At 44.1% G+C, this 23916-nt stretch overlaps 1 protein-coding gene across 2 annotated transcripts; it reads left to right on the top strand.

The window, feature by feature from the left end:
- The first annotated feature begins 3924 nt into the window (after nucleotides 1-3924).
- LOC102445535 (putative P2Y purinoceptor 10) lies at nucleotides 3925-22101 on the top strand. Of its 2 annotated transcripts, XM_089781648.1 has the most exons (3): nucleotides 3925-6673; nucleotides 6759-6840; nucleotides 15555-22101. In XM_089781648.1, the coding sequence occupies exon 3, from the start codon at nucleotides 15608-15610 to the stop codon at nucleotides 16715-16717; it is 1110 nt and encodes a 369-aa protein (XP_089637774.1). In that variant the 5' UTR covers nucleotides 3925-6673; nucleotides 6759-6840; nucleotides 15555-15607; the 3' UTR covers nucleotides 16718-22101. The 2 variants fall into 2 exon arrangements, with proteins under 2 accessions (XP_089637774.1, XP_006113726.1); XM_006113664.5 differs by lacking the exon at nucleotides 6759-6840 and having other exon boundaries at nucleotides 3928-6673; nucleotides 15555-22100.
- Nucleotides 22102-23916: the final 1815 nt, after the last annotated feature.

Here is a 23916-nt window from a genome sequence, read left to right on the forward strand (position 1 = left end):
TGATGTCGGCAGGGGAGCGTCCAGACTAGCGCGCTGAGCGGACAAACAGCTGATCAGCTGTTAGTCGGCTCAGCGCGGCAGCCATGTAAATGTAAATGAAGCCACGATCATTTAAATCGCAGCTTCATTTGCCTTTGCCAAAACAACAAATCTACATGGCTCCGTCGACGGAGCCATGTAGTTTAGATGTACCCAGAGTGTGGAGCTGCTGCCTCAGGCTAGCCAAGGGCTGTGCTTAAAGAGACCCAACCCCCACCCCGGACAGACAGTTCTCAGGGTTCCCCGCTTGCTTGTCTACCTCGATGAGGGACAGCAAAGCAGTCCTGACTTAGAGTGCCCTGAATGCCCACACTCAGCACATCACAGCACTCGGCCATCAGCCTGGCTGCATTTGCTACAGGCTGCCACCCGGGGAGGGGGGTCAATCAGGAGGCTGTCAAGATCCAGGAGGCCCTGCAGGAGAGCTTTCACCCTGAGGAGCCCGCAGAGCCACCCCAGTCCTCCCCATCGGGGACTTGTGCCCCATTCTTCCCTCATGTCCTTCCACTTATCCCTCCCTAGCCCCCCTTTCTGATGTAAAAAATAAAGGATACGTGTGTTCAAAAATAGAAACTCTCTTTATTTAACAAAACTGGGGGGGGGGGGAGGATTAACCTCTGGGGAGACTAGGAAAAGGAGGTGGAAGAGGGGAAGAGAGAGGGTGAAAGAGGGGAGGGGAAAACCTGGGAGGAGGGAGCTGGAATGGGGAAGCCAGGGGAAAAAGGAGAAGGGGAAGTATAAAACTATGGTATGCCATATCTTCAGTACTGTGTACAGATGTGGTCTCCTCACCTCAAAACAGATATTTTGGCCCTGGAAAGAGTTCAGAAAAGGGCAACTGCAATGATTAGGGGTTTGGAACAGGTCCCATATGAAGAGAGGCTAAAGAGACTGGGACTTTTCAGCTTAAAAAAAGAGGAGACTGAGGGGGGATATGATAGAGGTCTATAAAAACATGAGTGGTGTGGAGAGAGTGAATAAAGAAAAGTTCTTCATTAGTTCCCATAATAGAAGGACTAGAGGATACCAAATGAAATGAATGGACAGCAGGTTTAAAACTAATAAGTGAAAGTTCTTCTTCACACAGCACATAGTCAACCTGTGGAACACCTTGCCACAGGACGCTGTGAAGGCTAGAACTATAACAGAGTTTAAAGAGAAGTTAGATAAATTCATGGAGGTTGGGTCCATGGAGTGCTATTAGCCGGGCGGTAAGAACGGTGTCCATGGCCTGTTTCTGGAAGGCTGGAGATGGATGGCACGAGACAAATCACTTGGTCATTGTCTTCCGTCCACCCCCTCCGGGATACCTGGTGTTGGCTGCTGTCGGCAGACAGGCTACGGGGCTAGATGGACCTTTGGTCTGACACAGTACAGCCATTCTTATGTTCTAAGCTCAGGGTCGGGGGTCTCACTGGATCAACTTGATTTTCATGCAAACCTGCTACCGGGTTCGCATGTGGCCTTTCGTGGCCAGGCTGGCAGCTATCCTGCCCTAGACAGCCGCATTCCTGTGCCTAGTGCGGAGGTCGTGGATGTTGGAGGCCTCCCTCCAAACGTCGATGAGGTCCACGATCTCCACACTAGACCAGGCGGGCGCCCGCCTCTTGCGGCCCCGGGCAGGCTCCTGGGAGCTACCAGCCTGGTCCCGGGAAGAGGCAGAGGGCTGGGTGGCAGCAGGTGGCAGGCTCATGCAGTGCCAGGTGCAAGGTCTGCTGGCTGGGTGCTGGCAGGCTTGCAACTGGCACGAGCACTGTAGCCAGACCGTGCCTCTTTAAGGGCTCTGGGACTTGGAGGGAGGCAGAAAAGTTTCCCTGTTTTGGCCCAGAGTGGCCACCAGGGCAACCTGGGAAGGACTAGCCTCCAACTAGTTTGAATTAAGTGGCTACACAGCCCTTAATTCAAACCACTTAATTCGAACTAGGTGTTAGTCCTTGTAGAATGAGGTTTACCTTGTTCGAATTAAGCGCTCCGCTAGTTCGAATTAAGTTCGAACTAGCTGTTTGCATGTATAGACACTATAAAAGTTAATTCGAACTAACGGCTGTTAGTTCGAATTAACTTTGTAGTTTAGACATACCCTAGGGAATGAGTGTGCCATTTGCTGAAAGAGCCACTTTGAAGCAAACAATGTAGAAGATGCACTGAAAAGAAATTCTGCATTTGTAAGCAAGGTCATTGTATTTCAAGCTTTGAGATTCAAAGCTTCCATGATTTTAGGAAGCTCATGACTTCGCTGACTCCGGGTATGTCCACACAGCAAAGTTATTTCGAAATAACAGCCCTTATTTCAAAATAACTTTCCTAGCGTCTACACAGCCAAACCGCTATTTTGAATTAATTCGAAATAGCAGAGCGCTTATTTTGAATTTGATAAACCTCATTCCATGAGGAATAACGCCAAATTCAAAATAGCTATTTTTAAAATAAGTGCTGTTAAAATACTTATTTCGAAATAGGGGGCCTCCAGCCTTTCCAGGGTGCCCTGGTGGCCACTCTAGCTTCAACCAAGAACACTTCTCTCCCTCTTCCCCTCCCCGGAGCCCTTAAAGGGGTTGACCCTGGCCACAGTTCCTGTGACAGCTCCAAGCCTGCCAGCTCAGAGCCAGCAGACTGCCCCTGACCCAGTGGCCCTAAAACATGAGCAGCAAGCCACTGCTCCCCAGAGCAGACTGCCAGCTCTGAGAAGCCTGCCAGGGCCCGGAGAAGGTGGGCACCTTCTTGGTCCAGGGTGGAGATCATGGACCTTATTCAGGTTTGGGGGGGGGGATGCCCTCAACGTCCATGATACCCACACTAGATGGAGGAACACAGCCATCTATGGCAGGATAGCTGCCAGCCTGGCCACCAAAGGCCACATGCGAACCCAGGAGCAGGTTTGCATGAAAATCAAGGTGGTCTGGGGAGACCCCCAACCCTGAGCTCTGAGCTTCCCCTCCCACTTTTTCCCATTGCTTTCCCCTTCCAGCTCCCTCTTCCCAGGTTTCCTCCTCCCCTCTTCCACCCTTTCTTCTCCCCTCTCCTACCTCCTTTCTCCAGTCTCACCAGAGTTTTGTTAATTAAAGAGAGTTGTGTTCATGAAAATACATGTATTTTATTTGACATAAGGAAGGGGGTTTAGGGAGGGGTAAGTGGAAGGATGTGAGGGAAGAATGAGGCACAAGCCCCCAGTGGGGCAGACCAGGGAGGCCCTTAGTGCTCATCAGGGTGGAAGCTCTCCCACAGGGCCTCCTGGATACTTACAGCCCCCGATGGACCTCCAGGTTGGTAGCCTGCAGAAAGTGCAGCCAGGCTCGCAGCAACACATCGACGAGAAGCACCAGAGTGCCCAGGGGAAGCTCTGGCTACATGCTGCAGAGTGTTGTGGTGTCCCGAGTGAGGGCAACCAGACCACATAGAGACAAAATGCTTTGCTGTCCCTCTGGGTATGTCTACACTACCCCGCTAGTTCGAACTAGCGGGGTAATGTAGGCATACCGCAATTGCAAATGAAGCCCGGGATTTCAATTTCGCGGGCTTCCTTTGCATAAGCGGGGCGCCGCCATTTTTAAATCCCCGCTTGTTCGAACCCCGTGCAGCACGGCCACACGGGGCACGAACTAGGTAGTTCGAACTAGGCTTCCTAGTTCGAACTACCGTTACTCCTCGTGGAATGAGGAGTAACGGTAGTTCGAACTAGGAAGCCTAGTTCGAACTACCTAGTTCGTGCCCCGTGTAGCCGTGCTGCACGGGGTTCGAACGAGCGGGGATTTAAAAATGGCGGCGCCCCGCTTATGCAAAGGAAGCCCGCGAAATTCAAATCCCGGGCTTCATTTGCAATTGCGGTATGCCTACATTACCCCGCTAGTTCGAACTAGCGGGGTAGTGTAGACATACCCTCATAGAGGTAGGCAAGCAAGCAGGGAAACCTGAGAACTGGCTGTCCGGGGGTCCCTTTAAGCACAGACTGCAGCAGCCCCACACAGTAAGTCCTGACCTGGTGCCCTGTGTAACCGGGTGGCCTGCTAGGGAGTCTTAGGGCACCCCAGTACATGGGTCACTGCCCCGACCCTTCCCTGCTCCCGGTTTCTACTTCGCTGTTCCCACGGTCCACTCCCGACGATCCGTCCCTCTCATTCCCGTCGGCCCCACTGGTCGCTTCCTGCTGCCCCCGGTCCGCTGTGCTGCTGATCTGGATCGCTGATCTCTCACTCGCCACCACCACCGCGGTGCTCCCTGTCATCTCCCTCCTTGCTGCGCCAGCCGCCCACGTCGGTCGACTCCCCTCCAGGTCCTCTCCTGGCAGCTTCTCCAGCTGGTGCCTTGGCCGGTCCTGTGGAGGAGGCTGAGAGCAGAATCTCCCCTGCTCTCCACTAGCCTCCCCCCCCTCCTGCGTCTCCCTCTCTCCTTTTGAACTCCCCGCTGGGCGTTCCTCCAGCCCCCACCCTTCGTGGGGCTGCCCCCGGCCTCCCGGGTCCTAAAACCCGCCTGTTAATCCCTGGGCTGGAGTGTGCCTGCGCGCCAGCCGTGCCGGCTTCCCCCAACTTGGCTGCCTGCCCTGCCACGTGACGCCAGCCTCCCGGCGCCAGCTGACTCTCCACGCAGGGCGTGGAGCTGCGAATCCCACGTCTACAAGTGCGGGGGTGAGTTCCCCCATCACACCCTGCATGAACTGGTTCCAGCCGGCCTTAAACGGATTCAGCATCACGCGCTATTTTGAAATAGCAAAAAGCTATTTTGAAATAACTATTTCGAAATAAGATATTTCGAAATAACGCTGTAGTATAGACATTCCTATTCATCTAGTTAAAGTGATAAACAAGTGGGAATAATCCAGGATCCCATAGATTTGCCAATAATGTTTAAAATGCAAGAACCAAACCATAGACCTGAACAAAGTTATTTTCCCCATAGAACTTTTTCCTTGCACAGGTTGCAGAATGCATCTAGACACCTGGGCTATGTCTACACTCAAAGCTTCTTGTGCAAGTATGGCCGTTCTTTCGCAAGAATCTGTAGAGCATCCATACTGCCTGCCGCTCTTGAGCAAGGAAATTTACAGTACGGCATGGTAAGAAAGGTCTTCTTGTGCAAGAGCTATGCTCTTTTTAAACAGGTGTAAGCCCTCTTGCGCAGGAGCTCTTGCACAAGAGGGCAGTGTGAATGCTTGGCAGGGATTTCTTGTGCAAGAAAGCCCTATGGCTAAAATAGCCATGAGCGCTTTCTTGCGCAAGAGAGCGTCAACACTTGGATACTCTTGCGCAAAAGCACAGCTGGCACATGGCAGTGTGGACGTTTTCTTGCTTTTCTTGCGCAAGAACATCTTGCGCAAGAAGCTTCGAATGTAGACATAGCCTTGGGCTTCTAATAGCAATTGCTGTCTGTTCCCCCACATAGACGTGTGGATTAATGGATCCATGTAGTGCAAAAGGACAAGCTACTTTCCCACTTCATCTTGACAGCCCTCCCCCTACAGCTATTCTGTACTGCCCCTGAGAGAATCACCATGAAAATATCTTATTGCATGGGGCATGGGGGCGGGACCCAATAGTGCCTGAACAGAGGAATCATGGTGGAACCACCACTTTTAGGATTTGTGTGTTAAAATGCACTAGGACGGGATGAGAAAGGATCAGGATTTGCCTCATAGCAAATATCAGAGGATTTAAGCAACAGATTACAGAGAATTATGTCTTTCCCTTTTCTCCTTTCTCCTTGGTATCCTGGTGTGCATCTGTTTATTTGAGTGACCCTAAAACCAACCCGACAGGCTAGTATAGCCAGTGAAAGAATGTATTTCTTTTTAGTCATTATCCACACTAAGAACTGGGAGCACTGTGCCAGCTATACAGTACTGCCATGTTATCTCTGCAAACATTGGGATGTGATATGTGACAGTGTATATCATATCACGTAACTCAGCAGGAAACAAAGCAATTGATAGTAACTCACATCCCTGAAAATAACATGGCATCGCAACTGCATTCACTGTCATTCATAAGGGAAGGATATCTTGTACATGGAGAAGAGAAAGGTATAGCTGGACTAGATGACACTAAACACTACATGCCTATATAAATTAGAGTGTTTATAGAACATTCAAGCTAAACGCCACTATATATTTTGGATATGGAAGCTAACCCAAAATTTTGCACCTTTCATTCATTTTGAACAATATATTTTTCAGTTATATTTCAGTATTTGCTCACTAGCAAATTTTGGTGTGTGCAGTTTTAGCAAACAGATGGAGTCTACAATACAAAATGTCACAGGCAAAAGTATAATTTGACTGAGGGTATGCATAGAACATAGAAGAAACCCTAATTTTGTGCAAAATTAAAGCCTGAGTTTCATTTCCTCGTGTAGTTTCAACAAAATAATGTTATTATCTGAACTGTTTTAGCGTAAAGCAGAAGCTGAAAACACATTGGCTAGTGAAGTGAATCAAAATACAGGATTTCCTGTTATACACTCTGGCTCAGGCTGCAGATGACAGACAGCAGGATTTCAGCCATGAGAGAAAGAGTGTGAGAATTCTGTCTTCATCTTTGACATTGGAATTTATAACATATCTGTAGCTAGTAAAAACTATTTTGCTTTCCCCCTACTTTTTGCTGTGGATATTTCCTTCTTGAAGAATGGAAGTTTAAATGAGGTAAGGCTTATTTCTGCTGCACATTTCCTTTTGTAAATTCAAGCCATAACAATCTTGAGTAATACCATTATATGCTTTTTCCAAGAGAAATGTTCAAGCAAATGCATGCACTATCCGCAGCAGCCTTTGATAGAAGAGCAATTTGTTGTATTATTTGGGTTGAGTGGGTAAGTAGAAAGCAATGCACTCTGATAAAAAGATTGTATGAGAAAATAGAAAATACTGTGTTGCTCAATAGGCTATTAGAATAGATCATTCTGTTTCATTTCACATATTCTCTTTCTGTTGCATTTGTTAAAAAGCTAATGATAATACTATTTAAACAAAAGCTGTAGAACGCCTTGTCCACTTAAATCAGAAACTTTAGTTCTGATTTCGTTTCAAATCATTAAGTAAATTTTTATTACAAAGATGCACTTCCCCATCCTCACCCAATGTGACTATAATTCTAGTGAGCGACCTTGGCCATAAAGTTCAGACTCAGGTTTGGAACTGTGTTTTGCCGTAGTTTGGGGTTGTTTAGATCTGGAATTAGGGCTATCTTTCTATAATTCATAAATAAATAATACATATAATTTAAAGACTACAGTCCTAACGTTTCTTCAATTTTGGAAATTCTAAGCACAATACCACAGCAATGTAGAACTGGGTGGAGTGCACAGTGACTCAGAATAATGATTATACCAGCAATTTCCACTGATGACTACTGCAATGAAGACCACATAAATACATAGAAGAAAGTTAGATTGCTGATATATAAATGCTTCTTTGAAATTATGTGTATTTTAATTATTGGCTTTACATGGTAATTGAGCACTCTGTGTAGCCTATGTTGCTAATTGAGCACTCTGTGTAGCCTATATTGTCATGACCATAGGTCCACATCCTCCCTCCCCATTCCTTGTAACGATGCCCATTTTTTGTTTCCAGTCTTTAGTTACACTGTAAACCATTCACAACAGGAGCCAATTGATTGTATGCTTTTAAATAGCATCTAATACAATGGTACTTTGAACCTGCTTGAGATCTCTAGGTGCTGCTGCAAAAACTATATCAAAATGGCAAATATATTTAGATGGTTAAATGCTACAATACATTAATATTTTTTCTAAGGTCTTAGAAAATATCACTAGGTTATAACATCACTGTCTTTACCCAGATGTAAATGAGGGCAACATTTAGAAAGACCTGAAGTGACCAGAGGCAGAAAGACAAGAGAGAAAATTCACCAGATGCTCAGCTTTGAAAATACATACACACACATACATACCAGTAAAATACTCCCTGAAACGGAATGGATTTAATCCAAGTTCAGAGCAGCCTGGCAGTAGATGCTAGCTACATTCATTCCATATGTGTGTTAAAACCAATAGACTACTAAACGAAAAACAAGTACAAACCAGACAGAGTAGAACCTATGTTTCTAAGATAGTAGATTCTGTTCAGCATAATATCCTTGTTTCTCTACTCTGTAGGAGGAAAACATCCTGTTTTTAAAGTCTTGAGGCCAAAACAACTAAGCTGCATTTCATTAGCTCCTGGCTAGTTCTTCAGCTGCTTCTAAGGTCTTGCTGCAAAATTTATCCAAGCCTGATGTCACTGGTTAGCTTGGCAGGGCCTCTTTATGAGGACAATGATGGAGGTGAGGTGTATTTGGGTTTGGGGCCTTTCCAGGAGGCACCAGAAAGTCTGTACATCCCTTCGTAGAAAGCCACAAGCCAAAATAACATTCAGGAATGGGGAACCTTTTTTTGGGTTGGGGGACACTGACACCCAGAAAAATCAGTCAGGGGCCACACAGAAGTGGGAAGCACACACCAGAGCCTGGGGGGGAAGGCAAGCTTAGTAGATTTTGTGTGCTCCAGGCCCACGGGAGGTTGATGGGGGGGCTGATGCACCAGTGCGGGCTCCCCAATGCTGGGTGGACCCTGAGCCTTGGGAGCCAGATCTAGTCCCTGAGCCTTAGGCTCCCTATCCCTGCTATAGGACATCATGCTAGCCTCAAAGGGAATGAGGCCTTCAAAAATGTAAAGTTAGATACTTCCCCATGAACTCCCTAAGATTCCCCCCCTCACTTCATATTGTTTCAGAAATTCAGGTAACTCAATACATTAATTGAGTCTTCAGGCAGCCTTGGTGTCTGGCATGAGATGGGGTTAATTATTTCATCCATACTGAACTCTGTCTTGGGAAGAACACTACCCAGGAAGACACCACATTTCATGTGGCCACCAGGGAGTTGGGAATAGTGGAAATTACTAAAGAGGACAGTAGAGCCCTAGAACTTATGGGGCGTAAGGATGAAAACACAAGAAGAACCAGACCTAAGGCCTCTTACAAGTTGTTATTTTTTCTGGGCTCAGAATTACAGGGCCTTACAGGTTCAAGCCTCATGATTCTGTTTAATCAGGAGAGGAGAATGAAGTGTCTTAGCATAGGCAAAATGATAAATGGCACTCTGAGCCAAATTTTCACATTTCACTGTATTTTGCTTTGGAAATGCGATGGGGAGCCTTTTGGTTCTAGTTTCCTGGTTCAGATCTGGATAGTGGCAGGAAAAGATGCTAGCATTTTATGAATGTTCATTGCTCTGTTTGGAATAAGGTTTAATTTAGTGAATTTATCAATTTTAACGTAAAAAAATTGTGTCCAGTGACACCTGTACCCAGTTAAAGATCAAAATGTGTTCCCCGTACAAAACCCACTAAGTAAACTCCACACATTCTTAAGGGCAAGGCTGAGAAAAGTAATGGACATGCCAGATCACGGAACATGGGCTATACTGGACAATTTGGGGAAGTGAATTCCAGAGTTAAGGGCCTCCCCTGACTATGCTCTGACAGCAGTCCCTGAATGGTTACATCCTGAGAGTTTACTTGAGTGCCCCAGCTGATCCCATCTTCCTTCAGGACAATGCCATTCGGTTCCCTCTTCCAGACTCATGGTGTGCCCCATTCACCTCTCTTGGCGATGAGCACTCCTGAAAGCACAGAGCAAGATGAATATGGCTGCAGAGGGGACTGGTGAGATGGGCTAGTAAGCTTGCTAACAGCAAATAGCTCCAGTGCTCTGAGACCACAAACAGCAGTAGTGCCAAGCATAAGGGGCCATTACCTTCTATGGTGTCACTTCCCTCATAGCTACCGCCAGCTCAGGCCCTTTGGCAGGATTTATGAGGAATAAAAGTAGTAGATGGTCTAGAGCATAGTGCAGACAAGCACATCCAGGCCAGCTTAAGCCATTTGCCCCACTGCTCTTTCTCCAACCGCTGGTGGCAGCACTCACCCCTTAATGGTCATCTCTCTCTCAGGAGGAGGTTCTACTGAGGATTTTCAGCATCGATTATTTTGTTCGTTTCAGGACCATTCACATTAAGTTCCACATAGCTTTATGAAGGATGTCTGGTGTGTCCATTTAAAAATATACATTTTTTATTTTGAAAACAAAAGCAGGATAGCCCACACTAATATTTACTTTGTCAAAGTCAATGGTCAAAATGTGATCTATTTTTCATATATGAGCGTTTTGTATATTTATCTTTCAATTCTGAACATATGTTAGAGCATTTTTTGAAAGAATGCCTGTAAAAGAGAGAGAGCGTAAACTCTTGAAAATTTGAAAGAGGAATAAGTAAGAACTTTTTAAAAAATGACAAGTACATTAATAGGTTTTTTTTTGGCTCTGTTTTAATCCTGTTTGGCCCTGTTGTCATAGCTCCAGACAGCAGAATACTGGCACCTTTGCTAAATATAGTCAGCATTACTTCCTTCTAAATAAATTGGTCACTCTTAGAAACATACTAGTGTTGCTTCAGATTAAGGTCCCTTTTTACATTTCCAGTAATATCTGAATTTGCCTGTTCTTATTCTAAGGAATCAAAAAAATTCTGCAGAGAATGGACTAAAGTTACTCTGGATTTAATTCTCAAAAGTGCTAAATACTCACAATTCTAGTTGAAAATAATGAAAGCTGTAGATATTCAGAACTTCTGAAAAAATAAGGCCCTTAATCACCCATGGTATGTCTACACAGCAAAGATATTTCGAAATAACAGCCTTTATTTCAAAATAACTTTTCTAGTGTCTACACAGCCAAACCGCTATTTCGAAATAAATTCGAAATAGTGGAGCGCTTATTTCGAATTTGGTAAACCTCATTCTATGAGGAACAACACCAAATTCAAAATAGCTATTTCAAAATAAGTGCTGTATAGACACTTATTTTGAAATAGGGGGCCTCCAGCCTTCCCAGGGTGCCCTGGTGGCCACTCCAGCCTCAACCAAGAACACTTCTCTCCCTCCCTCCATTCCCAGAGCCCTGAAAGGGGTAGACTCTGGCCATAGTGCCTGTGCCAGCTCCAAGCCTGCCAGCACAGAGCCAGCAGTCACTGCCCCTGACCCAGTGGCCCCAAAACATGAGCCAGCAAGCCACTGGCAGCCAGCTCTCCACTGCTCCCCAGGAGCCATCTACCAGCTCCCAGAAGCCTGCCAGAGACCGGAGAAGGCGGGAACCTTCCTTGTCCAGAGAAGAGATCATGGACCATATTCAGGTTTGAGGAGGATGCTCCCAATGTCCATATCCGCACTAGATGGAGGAACGCGGCCGTCTATGGCAGAATAGCTGCTAGCTTGGCCACCAAAGGCCACATGAGAACCCAGGAGCAGGTTTGCATGACATTCAAGTTGGTCCGGCAAGACCCCCAACCCTGAGCTTCCCCTTCCCCTTCTTTCCCTTGCTTCCCCCTTCCAGCTCCCTCTTCCCAGGTTTCCCCCTCCCCTCTCCCACCCTCTCTTCTCCTCTCTCCTGCCTCCTTTCCCAAGACTCACCAGAGTTTCATTCCCTCCCCTCAAGTTTTGTTAAATAAATAGTTTGTGTTCATGAAAATACATGTATTTTATTTTACATCAGGAAGGTTGGGTTATGGAGGAGTAAGTGTAAGGACGTGAGGGAGGAATGAGGCACAAGCCCCCAACGGGGCAGACCAGAGGGGCCCTTAGTGCTCCTCAGGGTGGAAGCTCTCCCACAGGGCTTTCTGGATACTGTTAGCCCCCCGATGGACCTTCAGTATGGCAGCCTACAGAAAGTGCAGCCAGGCTCACAGCAATGCGTCCAAGAGAAGCACCAGAATGCCCAGAGGCCGCTCTGGCTCCATGCTGCAGAGTGCTGTGGTGTCTCAAGTGAGGGCAACCAGAGCATGCAGAGACAAAACACTTTGCTGTCCCTCATCAAGGTAAACAAGCAAGCAGGGAAACCTGAGAACTGGCTGTCGGGGGGGGGGGGGGGGGGGGGGCAGGTCCCTTTAAGCACAGACCTCAGCTAGCCCCACACAGTAAGTCCTGACTTGGTGCCCTGCAGGAACTGGTTCCGGCCAGCTTGGACGCACTATTTCGAAACAGCAAAATGCTATTTTGAAATGCATTTTGTGTGTAGACGCGTTATTTCAACATAAGCTATTTTGAAATAACTATTTCGAAATAAGATATTTTGAAATAACACTGTAGTGTAGACATACCCCCAGGGGAAAAAAGCATTTAAAAAGCATTTTAAACGTCTTGCATTTGGGGTGGACATTAAAGATAATCTAAGCATGGTCCAAAAACCGAAACAAAAATCTTGCTTCAGTTTTTAATAAGGGTAATGAGAAACTTAGTGACAGGGAAGATAATGGAAGAAAGGATGTGGAAGTAGAAATTACCACATCTTAGGCGGAAGTAAAAATCAAACATCTGAATGGGATCAAACTGAGGGGGGTACAGAATCTCCATTCAAGAATATTAAAGAAACTGACACATGCAATTGCAAGCCCAATAGAAAGGATTTTAATAGATCTGCAGACTTAGGTATCAGACCCTATAATTGTAAAATTGCTAATAAAATGCATAATTTTAAGAAAGAGAACAAAGAGACTTAGAAAACCATTAGTCTGGCCTCATTTGTATGCATGGGCTTGGAACAAATTTTGAAAGAGAAAGTATTTAATGACAGAGGTATTTGATAATTGGAATAATACACAACATGGTTTTCTGAAAGGTAAATCATGCCAGAGTAACCTTGATATATTTTTTGAGTGGATAATTGGTATTTTAGGCAAAAGAAATGCAGTGGATCTAGGCTGTCTGGTTTTCAGTAAGCCATTTCATACAGTTCCATACAGAAAATTATTAGTGTCATTGGAGAAGATGGGAATTAATATAACTGAAAGGTGAATAATGAACTGGTTAAGAGACTACAACAGGTCATATGAAAAAATGAATTATCAGACTTTAAGGACTGTAAGGGCAGACTGCCAGACTTTAAGGGCAGAGCGGGGGAGGAGGGGGAACACCGAGTGGAGGGAAAGGCCAGGGGACTAAAGAAGCAGCTGTCTTGGGGCCTAGATATTTAAAATGGCCTGGGGCTCCCAGCTGCTAACCTAGTTGAAACAGTGGCCAAAGGCCCTGAGTCCTTTAAATTATCACTGGAACCCCAGGCAATACAGGCTGGGCAGTGCTGACAGGTTGGCTGTGCCCAGCTCCACATTTTCCACCCAACCTTTCTCCCCCGTTCCAGTGGACCAGAGCCTCTGTATTGATAAGCCATGGGAGTTACTTTCACTCATGTTTAAGAAAGATTAATTCAGATTTGAACAGATTCTTGGATGATTAGAGGAACAGAAAATCTAACTTGTAAGAGAAGGTCCAAGCAGCTTGTCTTCATTAGTCTAACCAAACACAGACAGAGGAGATAGATGATTGGTCTCCATAAATGATAAATAACAGGGAGGAAGAAGAGTGATTTAAATTTAGGACCCATGTCAACACAAGAACAAACGGATATAAAACGGCTATCAGTAAGCTTAGGCATGAAATTTGACAATGGTTTCTAATGATCAGAACAGCCTCGAAATGGGAATAGTAAGGGCAAAAAACCTAACTGGCTTCAGACTGCACTTGATGAGTTTATGGAGGGATGGAGCGATGGGACTGCCTACAATTGTGTGTAGCCAATCTACAACAGTGGCAAAAATTTCCAGTAGCTGGAGATGGGGCACTAGATGGGGAGGGCCTTGATATATTACAGATATTTTTCTTCCAGGTGTCTGGAGGCTGAGTCTTGTCCATATTCTTAGGGCCTAACAGAGCACCATATTTAGGGTTATGAAGGAGTTCTTCCTCAGCTCATATTGGCAGAAACCTTGATTTTTTTCATCTTGCTCTGCAGCATGGGGCACAGGCTGCCTGCTGGTTTAAATGCAATGTAAATGGTGGAGTCTCTGTAAGTTGAAGTCCTTGAATCTTGATCTGAGGGCTTCAGTAACTCAGCCAAAGGTTTTGGGCAATGTTCCCTTTTTTCCATCCTTGCATGGATTCTTTCCATCTATACGTGGGAAAACATTTTTATGTGTGCTGAAGCATGTGTAAATGTTTGCCATCAATAAGAAAAAAATAACCCTAGCTGTGCATGCTTTGCTAATCAGCTGGGTGGCACTTGAATCTCTCCTGAGAGGCTGCACAAGTACACAGCTTACAGGAAACACCGGTTATAGGTCTATTTCAGAGGTGAGTGGGTGAGGTTCTGTGGCCTGCAAGGTGCAGAAATTCAGCCTAGATTATCACGATGGTTCACAAAACCTCCAGATAAATTTGCCTATCTCTGTGTAAAAGTTTTACACAGTGAAAGCTCATTAGATAACTCCCCTTTATTTATGAAAGAGGGAAAAGCACAATGATTGTTCTGTCAGGTACCAATTATTTATATTGGCCCTGATAGTAAATACAAGTGTTTTTATGAAGTACAAACAGTAGTATTTAAGTGACTGCAAGTGAAAACAGACAGATCAAAGTAAGTTACTAAATTAAAATGAAAAGAAAGTGCATACAGGTTGAATCCACTTGGTCTGGCACCCTCAGGACGCAATGGGTCTCGAACAAGGGGATTTGCCTGATCTGGGGAGGCACCCTGATATTGACCTCCTAGCCCACTGTCCCCTCACTCCTGCTGTCAGCTTCTGGCTGCCACCAGCCCAGCTGGGGCTTCCTGGGGTTGGAGCTGCCCTGTTGTCACTGAGGCTGGAGCTCCCCACTGTGCCCGCTCTGCCGCAGGGCTCCTGGCTGAGTTTCCGACCCCCCTGCTGTGCTCCCAGTCCCACTGCCAGACCTCCCTTTCCCTGGACTCTGTGGTCCAGGAACATCCATGGTCCTGCCATATCCATGGTGGAGAGGTACAACCTGTAGCTAGTTCTAATTTACTAAGAAACTTTGCAATCAGATTCTTAACCTAAAGAGTTGCTCTTATTTCAGGCATAATCTTCAAATCAGAGACTCTTCTACTCTGACTTGCATCTCCAGCCCTCTTTGCATCCTTTCTGAATTGTGCCAGGCTAGCCAAAGACAAAGGGTTGATAGCTTCACATTACTGAAATAAACCTTCCTTAGGGTGGGAATCTACATCCCCCCTTCCATGGAAAAATACCAGGGTCAAAGTGGAATCATTGTACCAGGGGTATGATCATATGTTTTCCTAGGACCAACCACCTTCTGGACTTAGAGGACAAACAAGGCAGTTTACAAGTTGTTTAGTTGATCACCAAGTTGTTAAGGCTTCGGGAGGGGGGTGGGGAGAGAGGCACCAATAAGGGCTCTCATTAGCACATTTAAAACTATAAACTATTTCCTACTTCATATTTCTATCTTCACATACAAGAATGATATGTGCACAAAAATAGGATATACAGATCCAGCAGATTGTAATGTTAAAATTGATAGCTTACATGAAGTATTTTGTCCATAGCATCTCCAAGTTATGAATATTTATATTAATAAGCCAATTTTCATAAAGCATGGGGGAACTATCACAAACATTAATGCATAGTTTTTGCCTTTACTGTTTTTACTCTCCACAGAAATCCTTCTTCCATCCCACCATGTCCTAAATGAGCGCACAGATACATTCAAGATGTCAAGCAACAGCTCTTCAGGAAATTGCACTGATCCTGATATGGGATTTCAGACCTCCCTGTATGCAACCACTTACATCATAATATTCATACCTGGTCTTCTAGCAAACAGTGCTGCATTATGGGTTTTATGTCGCTTCATCAGTAAGAAAAACAAAGCTATTATTTTTATGATTAATTTGTCTGTAGCTGATCTTGCTCATGTGCTCTCGTTACCTCTTCGAGTGTATTATTATATAAACCACGTGTGGCCTTTTGGGAGTTTGCTTTGCCAGTTCTGTTTCTACCTGAAGTATCTCAATATGTATACAAGCATCTGTTTCCTTACCTGCATAAGCATTCAAAGGTACCTTTTCCTCCTCTATCCTTTCAAAGCCAAAAACTGGAAGAGTAGGTATGACATTGCCATTAGTGCTGCTGTATGGATCTTTGTTGGAGCTGCTTGCTCACCTGTTCTAATTCTGAGAAGTTCTACCCCATCCAACAATACAATTACCTGCTTTGCAGATCTTAAAATAAAGCAAATGACTATGGCAACTTCTATTACTTTAGTAACAGTGGCTGAATTATCAGGGTTTGTGATTCCCTTAGTTATTATTGCATATTGCACTTGGAAAATGAGACAATCTCTACAAGAATCTGAAGTGCCCTTGCAACAGAGAAATGAAAAAGAGAAAGCTTTACGGATGATCCTGATGTGTGCAGCTGTATTCTTCATATGTTTCACACCATATCATATAAACTTTCCTTTATTTATGATGGTGAAACAGAATGTTATTACAAACTGCTCCATACTCAGAAGTACACTTCATTTTCATCCAGTTTCTTTATGTCTAGCCAGCTTGAACTGTTGTCTGGATCCAATTCTTTACTACTTTATGACATCAGAGTTCCAGAAAAAATTATTGCAATGCAGTGACTTTGCCCTCCGGAGTTGCCTCATGGACAAAGAGAGTGACTCATCTTTCCAGGACCACAGCGATGATTTTGAAACACAGAAACACTTCACACATTTTAAATGTTGGTCTGTTCGAAGGTTCTGGCCAAATAAATACATGGAAGCTCCTCCAACTGAGCCAGAGAGACTTTCATTACAGTATCCCTTTTGAAGCTCAAGGCACTTTGCTCGACACAGATGCACTCCATGGAGATCGCATTAAGGCCAGACATATGTACTGAATAACATCTCTGACTTAAAACATTCAACACAGAAAGACATTTTAACTGTGTTTTATAATATCATCTATCCCTCTCATCCCACAACCTCCTCCTCACAAAACTTCCTGGATCATCTCTTAGATCCCATAATTTATCTCAATTAAAAAGACACTTCCAAATGTACGCTCAACATCTGATCTATGTTTTAAAATACCATTGACCATAATGAGAATTCCTGCCAAAACAGCTACAACCTACTGCTTCCAAATAGGCTGTTTCCACCTGTGAGGCTTCTATACCTACAAAAATGTACCTTATAACTATGTCTCTTGCTTTTAGGCAATGTTTGGTAGGACTTTTATCCAAGATAAATTTAGAACATCTGGGATATGTGAGAATACATTTTAAAATCATTAAATTAATGTTTTCTATTGAAAATAGTAGTATGGTTTGAGTCTTGATTAACACGATTGTTTCAATGGATTAAAAAAAAGAAGAAATAGAATAAATACTGATCAGATAAAACATTTGACATTCTTGAAAATTCTATCAATATTCTTGGCTGTTGGGAGGGTTTCCATTTTTGCTTGAATTAATAGCAAAGTTACATGCTTCCAAATGACAAATTATTTAGGAATAAGAGTGAATTAAATGTCATCTTAAATATTCAGTCCAGAAATTCTAAGCTGCAGAAGCTCTGGAAAATTATAGACACTAGCCTGTGCTTGTTCAGCAGAGAAGACAGTTTATTAAAAATGTTTCCAAGTAACTTGACTTTTCATAAGGATTCACCTTAAAATAAACAAGCCTTGTCTAGACTAGGACACAACAAGTTGCTGGATTTTTTTTATCCTCTACTAAGTTAGCTCACTTGAGCTAGTTAAGACAATTTAAAGTTAATGTCACTGTAGTCACAGCTCAATTTTGGCAAGCCATGTCTTAGGCTATGCATTCCCATCAAGATAGCTCTATCAAAGTAAAATCCTAGTGAAGGTCATTTTTATCTTCGTGTAGCTAGTTGAGGATAACCCCAGGTGGAGAAGGTAAAGTATTGAACCTGAGGTTAAAACGAAACCAAACCACACCTGTGCATTATCTCTGCTAGGATTTCATATCAAGATTGCAAACTCAAGTCAGTTTCCTCCATGTAAAAACATATTCATCTTTTAGAGTGCGTCTACACAGCCGGGCTAAAGGTGAATTAAGTTACACAACTTGAGCGATGTCAATTGCATAGCTTAAATCAAAATAGCTTATTTCGGCTTTTGGCACTGTCTACACAGCAGGAAGTCTGAGAAAGAGCACTCTTCCTCCAACTTCCCTTACTCCTCATACAATGAGGGTTACAGGAGTCAGAGTAAGAAGTTCTCCAGCTCAACATTATGTCCAAATAACTGTTTTTAGTGCTGACACGTATTATGTTATTTCAGAAAAATATTAGTTATTTCTAAATAATGCTGCTGTGTAGATGTACCCTTAATGATGACGATATCCCCTTAAAGTCCTGCTCAGTCTATAATTTGACATGCGAAAATCAAGCTAAAGATTTCTACATGGGTTAAGTGAGGTTTTCTTTGGAATTGAATTAGCTCAACTGAGTTCAATCCATTGAAAAAAGCACCTTTTTTCATAGCCTGGACAAGACCTTGGATACCCCATCACCTCTTCTGTTCAGAATTGTAGCCATGGAGGCCCATGGGACTTCTGGGGACTTGTAGATGCTGAGAGGGGTATTTACTGGATGAACATTAAAAGAACAAATTGTGATTGTGTGTGCAAAGGAAGAAGGACCAAAAAGCCTTCTCCATAACTTGTTTATCTTTATACAATGTACAGTTCCAAGGGAGAGTTCTACTAACCAGCACTACCAACAGGTGCGATTTTATTGCTAGTCTAACAATATTTGGTGTTCTGTGTAATGCTCTAGCTCCTGGAGTCATGCTAAAAAAGCTGAAAGTCTCTTGTAAATAAATGTCTAGCTCTTATGTTTTCAGAGAAAGCTTAAAAATGTGACTTGTGTACCCTAAAAACTCAGAAACTAGGAGGCACACAAAGTGAACACAAAATGTGTAATTTAAAAAATAGCATGGGTTTTAAACCCATCTCATGATTTTGGGGCCTAACTGATGATTTTTTGAATGCTTGTATTTTGCACTACTGAGCATTTTTCCCAACTAGCAAACAGAAACACAGTGAGAGTGTATCTATAGCGAGGGGAGATGGCCCTGAGTGAGGGGGCAGAACAAGCTTATATCTGTTTAAAGAGTGGTGTGAATCCGATTGCATTGGCCAGCCCTACAGTATAAAGAAGCAGAATCCAGCACAGAAGCTAGATCCTGGTTCTATATTTGATGGAGATGATGCTGTGAATTGCTCAATACCTCCTGTATGGGGCAGGGTCTCCTCACCACCATGGCTGGCGGATATAAGATGCAAGGGGAGTCTTAGTGCTCAACCACTTGTGTCGTCTTGTCCCTATTCTGATGGTTCCTGAAGGTTCCCACTGCAGGCTGTCGCAGATTGCAGACTGATGACTCTTTACTGGAAGTGGATCTCTTAACTAAAAAGTGAAAAGCCTTCCAGCTTTCCAGACCGAGCTTAACGTTGAACCTGTGAAAGAGCCATTAAGTGGTAATGAAACCATTTAACAGACATGTGCTGACCCTGAATTTACTGATAAACACAGCTTTGTATTAATATGTCTACAGGACCTTAGTTTAAAATTTGCTTTAAATATTTCATTAGTTTATGGCTGAAGGTTATAAAATCACATCTCTAAAAATCCATACTAGATATTTAGATGCACAGTCTGAGTATTCAGCTTTAGCTTTAAATGCTTGGCTCTTCAGTCATATAGCTTTTGAAATAAATTCTTCAAAAGACCACTCATCTAAAATACACATTTTAATTTAAATTACTACAGTAAAAAAAACTTACTTCCAAAGTCTTCTCATCCTTGCTATCCATCCCTACTCTTCATTCGCCCCCTGTTGAAGAGAGCCCTGGGGGACAACATTGCTTTTCTTCCTGATAGCTGGACAAATGAGTTTTTCTTTTACTTCTGACTATTTGATTAAATAGTTTTAAGAGAACCCTCTACCAAAATCAATACCTTACTAAGAAATAAAATCCTTTATATACCTAAAATCTTTGGAAACATATTTAACATAAATTGAAATTTAATAAACATGTCTTGCCATGAAAATCACACAAAATAAATTAGCGTTCCCTTGTTCTAAAAGCAATGAACTTTGTTATGAACATACTAACCCGCTCTGTCTGATATCTATATCTATATCTATGTCTATATCTGAGGGTATGTCTAAACTACATGGCTCCGTTGCCTCATCCTACGAGGCATAATGCAGAGGTCAATAAAGGGCTTTCATGTCGGCGTGGGAGGTCCAGACTAGCGCGCTGAGCCAACAAACAGCTGATCAGCATGGCAGCCATTTAAATGTAAATGAAGCCGTGATTATTTAAATCGCGGCTTCATTTCCCTTTGCCAATCAGCCTAATCTACATGGTTCCATCGATGGAGCCATGTAGTTTAGACACACCCTTAGGCTGTGTCTACACTGGCCACATAAAATGGAAAAGGGATACAAAGGAGGTAAGTCAGAATAGGGAAATCCGCGGGGGATTTAAATATCCCCCGCGGATTTAAATAAACATGTCCGCCGCTTTTTTTCCGGCTTGGAGAAAAGCCGGAAAAAAGCGTCTAGACTGGCCCGATCCTCCGGAATAAAGCCCTTTTCCGGAGGATCTCTTATTCCTACTTCAAAGCTGCGGACATGTTTATTTAAATCCGCGGGGGATATTTAAATCCCCCGCGGATTTCCCTGTTCTGACTTACCTCCTTTGCATCCCTTTTCCGTTTTATGTGGCCAGTGTAGAGACAGCCTTAGAGTGTATCTGTCTCTGTGTCTGTCTGCGAGTCCATTTGTTCAAGAACTCCTCCTAAATGGTAAGCGGTAGGGTCACCAAATTTGGTATGCAGTTTCCTCTTCTACTAACTTAAAGCAAGGTTGGTTGTACCACAACAACTGGAAGCCCTTTCCTTAACATGCAAAGGGAGGGGCTGCTGTTTGGAGGGGCACGAGATGACAGCAGCCACTGGGGGCAGCCAGCCCACAGGGGAGCACTATCCTACACAGTGTCCACTCGGCCATGTGCTGGAAGGGGGGGGAACCGTACCACCAAGGGCTGGGGTTCTGCCACCTTGCCTTCCAACACACCTTGTAAGTAGCTTCCCTGCCCCAAACTGTTCCCCCCCCCCTTCCAGCACATGGCCAGAATGCTGGAGGGAACTGGCTGGGAAGCTGGGAGGAAAAAAATGCCCCTGGCAGCTGGAGGTGAGGGGGAAGCAGGTCGGGAGTAAAAAGCATCCCTGGCAACAGCGGGGTCTAGGGGAAGAGAAAAGGCCCAGGCCTGATGGAACACCTGCCCCAAGGTCCCCTTCACCCTGAACCTTCACTCTCGCACTCTCCAGCCTCCTGCACTCCACCCACCATATCTCCGAAGCCCTGCCCTGCGTCCTGCATTTCCCTCACCGCCAGCCTCTGCCCTGAAGGACCTGGGCAATGCTGGGTAAAACTGTTAGTTTAAAATAATGTCTTTGTTTCAGAGAGTTTAAATATGCAGTAATCTGGAATAATTACTTTATGTAGGCTTAAGACTACCTTTAAAATATAAATCAGCTTAGAAATACTGATGAAGAAAATGTAAAACATGGAAGGCTGCATCATGTATTCTGTAATAGTTAATGTTGTATTCAACAGGACAACTGACTTGCCCTTACTACAAAGTTTTTGCAAATAAATCTCTGACAAATGTAAAAAAACCTTTGACTGACATTTTTTATTCCCAAATTTAGTGTTTGTATTTAGGAATGTAAACAACTAGTCAAGTAGTCACCTACCTGCTAAGCCTATCCTTATCGGATAGTCGAGTGACTACACAACTACTCCCCTCCCCTCCCTCACCACTGCCCCTGTACCAGAACCAGCAAGTCAGGGAGAGGAAAGCAGGAGGCAGTGCTGTGGGAAGCCAGTTAAAAGCTGGTTCCCCCCAGCAGTGTCTCCACAGTGTGGGGTGGGAGCGCCGGGGAAGGACTGCTCAGTCCCAGCTTGGTCTGCCCCCAGGAGCTAACCCCATTGCGGCTCTGCACTTTAAATGTAGTAAGAGCCAGGCTTTTACTACATTTAAAGTGCAGAGCTGCAGCGGTTCCAGAGCCATGTGAGCCAGCTCTGCTTAGTCCCGGTCCTCGGAGCTAACCCCACTGCAGCTCTGCACATTAAGGATATGTCTAAACTACATGGCTCCGTCGATGGAGCCATGTAGATTTGTTGTTTTGGCAAAGACAAATGAAGCCGCGATTTAAATTATCGTGGCTTCATTTAAATTTACATGGCTGCCACACTGAGCCAACAAACAGCTGATCAGACGTTTGTCCGCTCAATGCGCTAGTCTGGACGCTCCCCTGTCGACATCAAAGCCCTTTGTCGGCAGCCCCGGTAAACCTCATCCCACGAGGAATAACGGGGCTGCCGACAAAGGGCTTTGATGTCGGCAGGGGAGCGTCCAGACTAGCGCGCTGAGCGGACAAACAGCTGATCAGCTGTTTGTCGGCTCAGCGCGGCAGCCATGTAAATGTAAATGAAGCCGTGATCATTTAAATCGCGGCTTCATTTGCCTTTGCCTATGTGTCTAATCTACATGCCTCTGACAACAGAGGCATGTAGTCTAGACACAGCCTAAATGTAATAAGAGCCCAGCAGCTCTTAATGCAGAGCTGCAGCTCTGGTAGCAAGTACCCCTCCTTATTGACTAATCAAGTAGTCAATGGAAATTCCATCAACTACTCGGTTAGCTAATTAACTGTTACTTATCATCCCTACTTTTAATTAAGTACCTTCTGCATGACCAGTCTTTATAATCTGGCATGCTATGGAAAACATGCTCCATTTTCTTTAGAAAGACATTTTAGAGGTATATTTTTTCAAATATCATTTGCTACATTTGGATTCAGGGATTTAGCTGGAATGGATGAGCAGAGAGAAGAGGGAGTCAGTGGGGAGGGTTTTGGGTTAGTGAGGAGGGGGCGGAGCCTGGGCAGAGTAGGGGTTGAGTTTGAGCGACTTCACTTGCCACCCATGCTCACCACACAAAGAACTGAATGGGAACTGGGGGAAGACCACTTCTCCTGAGGCACTCAGTAAAAGCAGCTCAAGCCTGAATCTAATTCACATGCAGCAGAAATAAATGAAAAAGAAGAACTGTTCATATAATCAAGACTGGACACATTGCCAATAAAGTTGGTTCTCCACACATTAAGAAATTGCTGCCGTTGCAGCTTCCAAAAAATAGAAATGATAGAACAAGATGCAAGCTTAGGGTATAATATTTTTAAAAGTCAGGCTCCAGTTTAATTTTAAGGTCAAGCATGGAATAATTTCACTGGTAACTGAAGGCACATTTCTATCCCATGTTTCATGTACAGTAAAACACAGAGCTTTCTTTACAATCCACCGTTCATTTCTGTCAAAGCAATTCTGAGAAAGATTAGTGGAAATGCAGACTGCCTGCGGTAATTTACTTGGGTACTTACAATACAAAAGAAACTGTCAGTTATGAAGCAGTTAAGATCTCTAACTCGAAGCACCTTCAAAGAACGATTGGTGGTTTACTCATTTCCTTGCTTTTCACAAATGCTGAGCATTTTCACAGATGAAACCAGGCATCTGGGAAGCTCTACAAAGAATAGAACAAAACCCTCAAGCACAGAAAGCTGAACACAGGAAACAGAAGAATGAGAGGTTTGTTTAATTCAGACGAAAAGCTGTGTTTGGATAACTGCATATATTCTATGTAAGGGTTTTACTGCCATAGCTATGTGACAAAAGAAATCTCACTGCTAACTGGCATAGTTATTCTGGTAAAACTTTTAAAATGCAAATAATCCCAAAGGTAAATTACAAATCTGTGTGTCCTGGAACAAATATTTGTGAAGTGTCTATATTGCTTTTTGCCTTTGTGAGTCCTTGTACTCAACAGCATTTGTTTGACTGTCTTCAATTTTTTCCAGCTTCTTGGATTTGGGTCACCGAAAAATCTTTTCCAGCCTGGCCTGTCCAACAATCATTCCATA

This window comes from Pelodiscus sinensis, chromosome 13, assembly GCF_052426305.1.
Source record: "Pelodiscus sinensis isolate ZL-2025 chromosome 13, ASM5242630v1, whole genome shotgun sequence".
Lineage (NCBI taxonomy): Eukaryota > Metazoa > Chordata > Testudines > Trionychidae > Pelodiscus > Pelodiscus sinensis.